This window comes from Phycodurus eques, chromosome 16 (genome assembly GCF_024500275.1).
Source record: "Phycodurus eques isolate BA_2022a chromosome 16, UOR_Pequ_1.1, whole genome shotgun sequence".
In the NCBI taxonomy this organism is placed as follows: Eukaryota; Metazoa; Chordata; class Actinopteri; order Syngnathiformes; family Syngnathidae; genus Phycodurus; species Phycodurus eques.
In genome coordinates, this window is record NC_084540.1 from 21007109 (window position 1) to 21016817 (window position 9709).

The 9709-nt window shown below is 45.0% G+C and overlaps 3 protein-coding genes across 6 annotated transcripts in view; 1 reads left to right on the forward strand and 2 right to left on the reverse strand.

Annotated features, from left to right (window-relative positions):
• Window positions 1-2219, reverse strand: part of LOC133414979 (ubiquitin carboxyl-terminal hydrolase 22) — a 25586-nt gene extending 23367 nt beyond the window's left edge. For 2 of the 3 annotated variants that reach the window (XR_009770083.1, XM_061700745.1), the window contains exons 1-2: window positions 1636-2219; window positions 1141-1173 (exon numbers count right to left, since the gene is read on the reverse strand). Coding sequence is in view for 2 of the 3 variants with exons in the window: in XM_061700745.1 (XP_061556729.1) it covers window positions 1141-1173; window positions 1636-1755 (153 nt within the window). In the remaining variant the exon portion in view is untranslated. The remainder of the gene's footprint in view (window positions 1-1140; window positions 1174-1635) is intronic. The other variant, XM_061700746.1, reaches the window with a different exon arrangement.
• The window catches only part of med9 (mediator complex subunit 9), a 17253-nt gene extending 10419 nt beyond the window's left edge, over window positions 1-6834 (forward strand). The window contains exons 1-3 of one of the 2 annotated variants that reach the window (XM_061700747.1): window positions 4683-5983; window positions 6130-6269; window positions 6414-6834. In XM_061700747.1, the coding sequence (XP_061556731.1) occupies window positions 5951-5983; window positions 6130-6269; window positions 6414-6633 (393 nt within the window). In that variant the 5' untranslated portion in view covers window positions 4683-5950 and the 3' untranslated portion in view covers window positions 6634-6834. Of the gene's footprint in view, window positions 1-4682; window positions 5984-6129; window positions 6270-6413 lie in introns of those variants that run through there. The other variant, XM_061700748.1, reaches the window with a different exon arrangement.
• Window positions 6835-7907: 1073 nt separating this feature from the next.
• LOC133415121 (dexamethasone-induced Ras-related protein 1-like) lies at window positions 7908-9208 on the reverse strand. The gene is made up of 2 exons (XM_061700952.1): window positions 8926-9208; window positions 7908-8431 (listed from the first exon to the last, which is right to left on the reverse strand). Exons 1-2 carry the CDS (start codon window positions 9194-9196, stop codon window positions 7908-7910), a joined length of 795 nt encoding a protein of 264 aa, XP_061556936.1. The 5' UTR covers window positions 9197-9208.
• Window positions 9209-9709: the final 501 nt, after the last annotated feature.

A 9709-nucleotide genomic window follows, 5' to 3' on the forward strand; every position in this document is an offset into this window, starting at 1 on the left:
CAAAGTCTCAATATAGTTCCTAAGCACCAAGATGCCACAAGATAGCGTCAAACATCAATACCTAGTGTTGGCGAACAGATGTGCTGTTTGTTGTGGGAGACACACTGCACTTCATCTTCCTTGTTACATGGGAAATGATCCCAAACTGCAGACATTCTCTGTCGTTTATGCACTTTCCTCCTGGCTCGCCGTCATCACAGCAACGGAGTGGTCCGTGGGACTTTAGTTACATTTGTCTGTGTGGAAAAATGATCCCCGCGAAGCTTCGAGGCAGACTTCGACAATTTTTTTTTTTTTTTTGGTAATTGAATTATTCAATTAATCGTTGCGGCCCTAGTACTGTCGTAAACAGAGGACACCCTGTATTGATAGTGTGGTTCAGAATGTTTCTTTCAACAATGCCTGTAGAGTTAATACACTTTTATTGATGGTGACTGTTAGACCGAGGAACTGATAAAGCTGATTTACAAAAAAAAACACATTGATGTTTTTTTAATAGCGCTTGTCTATTACGGCTGACTTGGGGCCAGTGGTGGGGAACACCATGAACTGGTCGCATTGGCAAGTATAGACAAACAACCATTCACCCCTCTGGACAATTAAGAGACTTCAATTAACCTAACAAGCATACTTTCAGAACATGAAAGGAAACCCAGGAAAACGCACGCGAGCACAGGGAGAGCATGCAAATGCCCGACAAGTAGACCGGCGCTGAGATTCAAACCCAGAACCTCAGAACTGTGAGGCAGGCGTGCTAACCACGATCTCCCTGTGCTGCCCGTTGTTGAACAAGGAAGCACTGTATGCTGTGTGACACAGCAATGCAAACCAAATACACCATAACAAATATGTTATATGAGTATTGTGGGAAAACCAAACTGAGCATCATGACCTTGGCAAAGGCAGAAATTGGGATACAGATCTTGGGCAGTGCGCAGGCATACTCTGGCTCTTTCACAGCTGGGTACTGTAAGCCACACACCGGCTCTTGCCTCCAAAATCACATCACATAACGGCAAAGTTCTACGAATAGGTGCTACACGTGTTAGCTTTCCGATGATTACTGTACATGTGCATAAGAATGAGAGAGAGAGAGGAAGAAGATGAGCTGGAGGAGGAAGAGGATAAGCATCAACTCACCAGCTCTGTCCATCCCGCATCACCCTGAAGCACCTATTTCATCACAACAAAATAAAAAATGTGTGACGCTTAAAAGGCTGCACAGCACAACTTGAGGCAGAAAAGAAAGAAAAAAATCATTGATAAATTGACACGACACACAGGCAGGAGCTCAATGGGGAAGTGAGTGGCCAGCTGGGGCGCACGTTGTAAACGTTGGCATCATTGCCTCTTTTGCATGCACACAATGGGGTCCATTTGATATGGTAATGTTGACCCACCGACCCGAACTCAACACCGGCATGAATGAAAAGTGTTGTGTCTGGCTGCAAGGGAGCAGCGCCTTTTGCTGACCGACTTGACCACTACTAGCGACGTTGATTTGTGGTGCATCATGTTGCACTCCTGCACCGTGCCCCTCTTCCTTTGTGTCACGTTAATGTCCCAGTGCATTGCAGAATTAAAAAAAAAAAAATTTTAAAGCAGACGTTGTTTCAAATTGTTGTTGTTGTTTACCTTTCGTCTCCTGGTTTCAGCAGTGCTACTCCAAACAAAGCATTGGTATATGACGCGGAGGTTTTGCTTCCAATTGTCCACCTTATAACCGTTCACATGGGGGCACCCGGCCGGACTCATGACAGACAAAACATTCGCGGTTGGGGTTTGCCGGCTGACAGCGTCAAAAAGTCTCCGGGGTGATTGGCTTGGGCTAGCCAGCTAGCTGTAGCTCAACCACCCACCCACCCCCCTCCAACTATTTGTCCACAAATGCTTTCCGCTTGGAAACGGGACAAGCGATGGAGTATCCCAAAAACGCTCCGTTCCTCTGGCATCTGACAAGCGCCGCCTCGCACGTTAGCACCCTGGAAACATTCTTGCGGAGTCCACTCGGAGTCAAGTAGCCGTCTGCCGTCGCTGTGTTGACACTTGCTTATTTTTCCATGATCATTTTTTTTTAAAAAAAATGTTTTGTTTTGTTTTGGTTTTTTTTAGCCGGCGCCTCTTACACTAGTCTGACGATTAGTTAGCTTTCTTTCTCCTTCACTTTAGCCTGCCCTGCTAACGCTTCAACTACTGCTTCACAATGCCCCGGCCAGCGTGCGCCGTGATTGGGCAAGACAAAGGGTGACGTCACTACGCCGAGCCGGACGAATGTTTTGGGAACGTTCGTTTCTGGTCCACGTCGCGCCGGACGAGCGGGGTTCACATTCTAGCCGTTGAGTTACATGAATGAATTGACACTGAAAAAAAGCTAAAAACAATCCCAACTCTTGAATACCAAACCAAAATATCTCCACTAATGTTATATTTTGTATTAAATATTTAAAATGTCTTATGTGTTACATATCATGAGATACAACTGTGTATTTATAAATAATAAAAAAATTTAAAAATTATTTACGATTTTAAAACTCACAGCAATGTGACGAAAACATCACGTTCTCACGAGCAGGCAAGGTTAAAAGACGATTATCGTCTGCCATCTAGTGGCCACGCGTAACAGATACTCAAGTGCATCAAACGGATTCAAATGAGGCGTGTAAATCTCAATTACCAAAACCTCGTTGCCATGATGTAGTGACCGCATAATTGCAGACAAATGGGATCAGTAGTGTGGATGCTGCGTTCACTTGAATGACTCGTGTTTCATGAACAAACTAGTTACATAGGCGACCGCTGCCTTGGATGGTCACGGCTGACCACCCCACTTCTGACACAATTTTTCACACAACACTAAGGAACTGACATTGTCGAGTAGTGCCTCACAAATCTCTGGAGCCTACCCACTTCTTACACCTAGAATTGAGGAGAAGCACTCTCCACCTATGATTTGAACTGACCACTACAAACAATTGTCATAATAGCACAGTGGTCACCAGTCCTACAGACCCTTCCAATTGGACAATGGGATAACCATCCCACTTCTCACACCAATTTCCATGGTACCGTCTTCCAGAACTGCAGGCAATCAATCGCATTAACTATATATAATAATAACTACAAATGTACAGTAAACCTCCATTCATCGCAGGGAATATGTTCCAGACACAAATCTGCCATATAGAGACCATATTAAAAAAAAGAAAGAAAATGTTTTGACATCATTCTATTCCTCCCACACACTTTAAACACATTAAAACGGAAAATACGCATTTGAATGAACACGAAAAAATTGCAAGCATAAAATGTATCGAAAATACTATCCGCATTGTAGTGTCTTTGTGTTAAATATGTGCCTTTAAGAGGCGGGGCCTGGTTGGGTGGCGAGACGTCGACGAGTCTGTGTGTGTGTGTGTGTGTGTGTGTGTGTGAGTGTCTGGTCATAAGCTGAAGCCTACAGCAGCTCCTGAGTAAGTGTGCTGATTGTGCTTTACTGTTCTCCGGGCATTCATATAAATAAACAACTAAAAAGTGCATGTGTGGCTCTCCTTTCCCACGTGCGAGGGCATTACAGTAAGTAATGTGAAAAAAATATATATATCAGCGAAAATTACGTGGGCGCGAACGAGGAACTGCGATTTTGTGGGGGGTACAGTGTCGCTCAAACTAAGCCACGACTGTGATGGAGACTACGTGCCGTGGCCGAGTCGATGCAATACCTGACAACTGAACCACACACACGCATTGTATCCCCCCCCCCCCCCCCCCCCCCCGCAGAGCAAGCTCTATTATGAGACTATTCACCATTATGTTTGCTTAACTAACGGCCCTATCAGTCAAGATAAACATAGACATATGCCGCTATAGATATACAAAGCATGCCGGGTCTTGTCGGCTTCCACTTGGAGGCAGCACAGTTCTACGTTATCCACAGTTTAGTGTCGCTCTGCAAATTATTGCCAAACACTGACGACTGAATGAGGGATATGAAGGCCAACAAGGTCTGCGTATTTTTTATCAGGATAAATGACCCCTGACCTTTTTTAGCGTGCTGGACGGACAGTAAGTTGGATGGCGCTGCCTTTTATTTGTCGTTAAAGCTCCTCTCTGACATATTTCGTTCCATTGTGTTTATTATGGGGTGAATGGAGGACAGACACGTGCCCCGGCCCGCAGCATTATTATGGATTCACACAAAAAGACTCTTTGACAATGAGGCCAACACACACACACCACACATTTTAAATCATGTTTTACTGACAATAGTGTAATAACATTATGAATGCTCAAACACACACACACAACATTAGATAGACCAGCAGAATCTAATAAAATATGTAGAAAATATTCTTCACAATGACTTAAGCCTCAAGGAAGTGATTGTTGTTTAAATATAAAATGAAATAATGTTGAACAATTGATTCCGAGATGTGAAATCCAAAATGTTGTGCTTTGCAAATTGGTCTTTGTTTCTCTTTCTATGTCTGTAAATTTGTTTTTTCCTGTTGTCTGTCTTGGCCAGATGCCTCTTGAATTTGTATTATTTTTTTTTAAAATCTCAATGGGACCCACCTGGGTACATAAAGGTTCAGTTAAAAAAAAAAAAAAAAAAAAAAGAGAGAGAAAATCTGATTCCATTCGTCAGACATTTGTGAGAAAAAAACAAAAAAAGAGAACAGAATCGAAATGATCAATGATTTATGGTCTTACGTAGCGCCGACCTCGCACGGTCGTCATGACGTTAACGAATGCAAGGCGACTCAACCGGATATTCCGCAGCCTTTATTGTCAGCATGTGTCAATTTCCTCACGATATAACGTCGCATATTTGAACAGAGACCGAGTAGGTACCGCTGGGTCGTGACCCACTTTTCACAGCTTATAAACGCGAGGTGACCATGGTATGACAAATATGGCCTACAAGCTCAAATCTGGGTCAGCATCAACGCACACTGTCTGTGTGTAGTTTGTGTTCTGTACGTGTTATTACTTGGAATGGGCCGAGCAGCCTTCGGTTATGCCCTTACGTTTAATTTACGATCGCGATTCGCTGAGGGTGTGTCCTAATTATTCGGCAGGTGTGAGTCTTTGAAATGAATAGTCGTGACGATATGTAGGTCAGTGTGCTTTTGAAGGTCAACAGATCAAATCCGGTCCATGGGCCGCGAGACAACAAAGCTATTGTGCGTACAGCTGTGTTCAATAAATGCAGCCTAATTGTAGTATCCGCAAACATACATCCTCGTCAGCGGTCCAACACAATCACCTCCGTGACGCTGTTGGTCCTCGTTTCAGATTTGGTCTTTTTCCCAATTCCTGTAACACAAAGTGAATTCCAGGCAGTTGTCGCCATCACAGAGCATTTATTATCTCAACAGTCACAGAAGTTTGTTTGACTTCCCAAGCATTTCTTTTCCAGAGCATTTTGGTGAAACTGTTTTTTTTTTTTTTACACTTTTGGGGCATTCGACAGTGCCAACATGATCTGAACCTCTCTACTATAGGTTCAAGGCCGCTTACATGACTGAGACCGGATATTATGGGAATTTTGGTCAATGAAGTGGGAGAAAAAGACGGGTCAGCTCAGCTGGATGCGACATGCCTGCCAAAGCGTGAGCAGCAAGCGGCGATGCATTCACAGATTGAGTTGATCCATATTTATGAGTTTTTCTTCTTTGTTTCTTCTAAAAGGACGAAGGGCACCCTTAAGACATCTAAAAATTGTTCATCACAGTCCACTGACTGAACCACCGAAGCTACCAGGTGTTACGTTTAGCTACAGGCCCTCAAGGCTGCTAGGTTGTACACGAGGAGAGCAAAATATTCCATCAACCTTGTTAGATAATCGACATGAGATACAATTTTGGAGATTTGTCAACAGTGAAAAGAAGAGGAAGAAAAGAGAGGAAGAAAGAAACCAGACCAATATTACTCAATGTGACGCATTAAAATGATGCTGTCTGCCTGTGAGGGGTCGAGTCAGGTAAAATAATGATTTACGTGTGTATGTAAATATTGCTAAACAAATCAACGGTGACAGACAAAATCTAAGTACTTCACCATATACAGATATATATGTATATATATTTAACTTTCGTCCTTTGGGTGTTTATGTTCTGACGTCATCAGGAGGCGCATTTAGTGCATGACGCAATCGATCTGCGACGAGAAAGCGGGAAGCTAGCAATGATGGCGGTGCCGCAACCCAAGCAGGCGAAAGAGGGCGAAGATTGCTCTCTGCTGCCTTTGGTTCACGATATTATCAAGTGGTAAGTTAAGCGTCGTAACTTTAAGGGGAGCTCGATTTTCCTGGCGGAAAAGCATTATAATGCTTTCGTTGTTGACATAATCGCTCCAGCCGGACTAAGAAGAACAGCAGAATATAAAATGTCGTCTTCGGTTGTGTGTTCAAGCATGGACAAGGAGAGCCAGGACGTCCACCAGGAGCTGAGTAAGCTGAAGGCGAAGATCCAGGAGGCCCGGGAACAGATCTCCGTCATGCCGGGTATTGAGAGCAGCCCCGCCGAGCAACAGCAGCAGCTGGCGACGCTGCGGGAGCAGGTCCGCACCAAGAACCAGTTGCTGCAGAAATACAAAAGCTTGTGCATGTTCGACGTGCCCAAAGCGTCTTGAATGCACAAGTGGAGGATTAGCAGCTCGGACTTCCAAGATGCCGGGGACACTTTGCGTACATTGTAAGCCTTACACGTTGGTTCGGATCAAATGGACTTTTCACGAGGGACTGACTTCGAGGTTACTCCATTGCTCTGGGAGGCGATTTCGACGTCCTATATTATTTCTCTTTGGTTGGCTATATGTTGTTTTGTAATAAAGTCATGCAGAACAACCGATTGAATCATTGGCTATTATTCTTTCGACACGTGACCCGGTGAACGCTTATGGACCGTAGTTTTAAGTGCTCTGAACATCGCAAAACATAGTTATTTCCCAACTTCTCTAACTTAAACATCTGCGTTTTGTATTTGTGCCGGTCTTCTTTTTTTTAATTAATGCACCAGATTGTAACAACACTCAAATCTCAAACACCGTCTGACTACTGTGTGCAAAGTCTATTTTGTACATTACCTGTGCTGCTTTGAGTTCCACTAAGGTGTACAATTTTAGTGTTTTTAAGTTGATAAATAGTGGATTGGTTGGCTCGTTTTTACGTCCAGCGCCAAAAAGGAGAGCCGTTTACATTTTGTGATAATTTATTAATGGCGAAACCATACTCAATGTGTTGCATTCATTTCCCACAGCAGTGAGAAGCTGTCTACTTTATAAAAGCCCATTAAAGTCATTTGGTACACTTTTACCTAAAATTCTTGAGTAATTGACACCCCCCGAAAAGGTTTATACGGCACTGTAATTGCCTGCATGTATCACAAGATGGCGGCAAAGCGTTTGTCAAAATGAAACTCCTCAACACACATACTTCCTTGCCACTAAGGTGGCCTCAAAATAATACAGTGGTGTCTTGACTTACGAGTTGAATTTGCTCTGTGACCATGCTCATATCTCCAATCAGATGTCCTGTTTGAACTGAATGGAAAAGCACATTTTCTTAAGAGCAAATAACAGAGGACGATAGGTGACTTTGCGAACCGCAAATATGCGAGGCTGGTCTTTAAAACGGGGCATCCAAATAAGAGGGAAGCAAGATTATGAAAGTAACAATTTTTTTGTTTTTAATTCATTTGATGCAAAATATATTGACAGACATAATAAATAAGTACACATTCAGATTTTGTTCGTAGTGTAACAAACATTCAAGTCTGCTGAGGCATGTAAACAAAGTCGGCCGAGGCGCACTTGACGGCAACCGCGTGGAGGACCTTCGTCCCAGTCAGTTGCACGTCTTCATCTCTGCGGTCCCAAAAAGTCTTTCGTTGCCCTCTCCGCGGGGGTCAGCATATGACGCAAGCTTTCTCCTTCGCCTGACCTCCTCCCACGGCCTTCTCCTTGATGTACATCAAGTCGCTGTGGACGCTGGGCCTTCGCGCGAACGGCGCCACGATGCCGTAGGCGTCCTTGCACTTCTTGGCGCGGAAGGACTTGCGGTGCAGCAGCTCGCACGACTGCAGCGACACCTTGCAGTGCCGGTCGGGGCTCATCTCGTCCGGCAGCTTGGCCGTGGCGAACAGCGTCTGGAACATGCGGTCCACGTTGGTGTTCTTCTTGGCCGAGATCTCGAAGTAGGCGCAGCGGCGCTCCTCGTCGCCGCGCAGCAGCTGCTCGATCTCCTCGTCCCGCACCTGGCGCTGGGACTCGCGGTCGCACTTGTTGCCGCAGATGACGAGCGGCACGTCGGCGCTCTCCTTGGTCTTGTTTCTCAGGCACGACTTGGTCTCGTAGATCTGCCGCTTGAGGCGCTGCACCTCCTGGAAGGAGTCTCTGTTGTCCAGGCTGAACACCAAAATGAACACGTCGCCTGCGGGAGACGGAAGGGGCAATTGGACGGTTAATACCAACAAACTGGTGACGCGGCAGCCGAATTGCATTATGTTGATGAGGAAACTACATTGCATGTATTTTTATATGAGTAAAGCGCAATGCCCAGACCTTTTGATCTTGCGCGCTAATGGCATTACATGACATGAATGAACAACTTTGCATTGCATTGACTGCTGTTAATGACTAAACTGCATTGCATACTCCCCCCCCTTCTATATCCTGAGTGAACTCTGTCTTGCCTTGACTTGAAATCCACACATTGACCATAAAATAGCGAATAAACTGCATCGTATTGATATCGCTGAAGCAGATCGCATGGCATTCATGAGGAAAACTGTGAGTAATTGAATTATGGGTGAACTGCATTGGGCGCACGTGCGTTAATTGAGCACATGAGTTGAATTATAAGTCAACTGTCACATGCACTTTGCGGTGTTGCACGTTAATTGTCTCCAAAACTGCAAAACGCACCTGTCAGGATGGAGAGCCTCCTCATGGCTGGGAAAGGATGGTTCCCGGACGTGTCCAAAATGTCCAGCTGGTAAACGCTCCCTCGGATGCTGTAGAACTTCCTGTGGAAGTCCTCTATCGTCGGCGTGTACTGCTCGTCCACCCGCGCGTTCAAAAAACGCGAGATGATGGCCGTCTTGCCCACTTTGGTGGAGCCCAGGATGACCATCCTGCGGCAGTTCTTGGCCGGGATGTTCAACTCGATCTCGGAGGGTGTCATCTTCTTGATCATGGTGGATGCAAGTTCCAAAAAAAAAAAAAAAAAAAAAAAAGAATCCACTGTGTGTGAGGATGGGTGCTGGTGTGCAAGTGACACGCAACCCGTGGGTCTCACCGATGCCACAAGTGGTGCATGGTGGCGCTTTTATGGAGGGAGATGGCCGCGCCTCCGCTGTGCGTCACGCTCCACAGCAGACACACCACCAAATAAATTGTGACTAAAGCTGGGTTTTGGGGGGTGTGTGTGCGCGTGTCCGTGACTTCAGTCCACACAGGCCTGTAATAAGATGGGGAAAATAAAACATAAAAAATCCTGCATCTCAAAAAGTCCTCCCATCATCAAACAAAACTGTAGTGCGAGGTTAGACCAGAAGGGGGCACAAAAAAGAGCAGGCTTTCTGGTACAGTGCAGTACTTTGGATTCTTGCCGTTGAGGTTTGCAATTTGGGAAGATACAAATTCACTTTTTTTTTTTTTGATCCGAGAAAAGGTGAAAAAAAGCGTAAAGTGTTTCCCAAACTTTATT

Bases quoted from the DNA above. Each gene is read 5' to 3' on its own strand.
- LOC133415121 (XM_061700952.1), bottom strand. From the start codon at position 9,196: ATGATCAAGAAGATGACACCCTCCGAGATCGAGTTGAACATCCCGGCC. The intron at 8,432-8,925 runs GTGCGTTTTGCA...CGTCTCCCGCAG, and splicing joins GAGGCTCTCCATCCTGACAG to GCGACGTGTTCATTTTGGTG.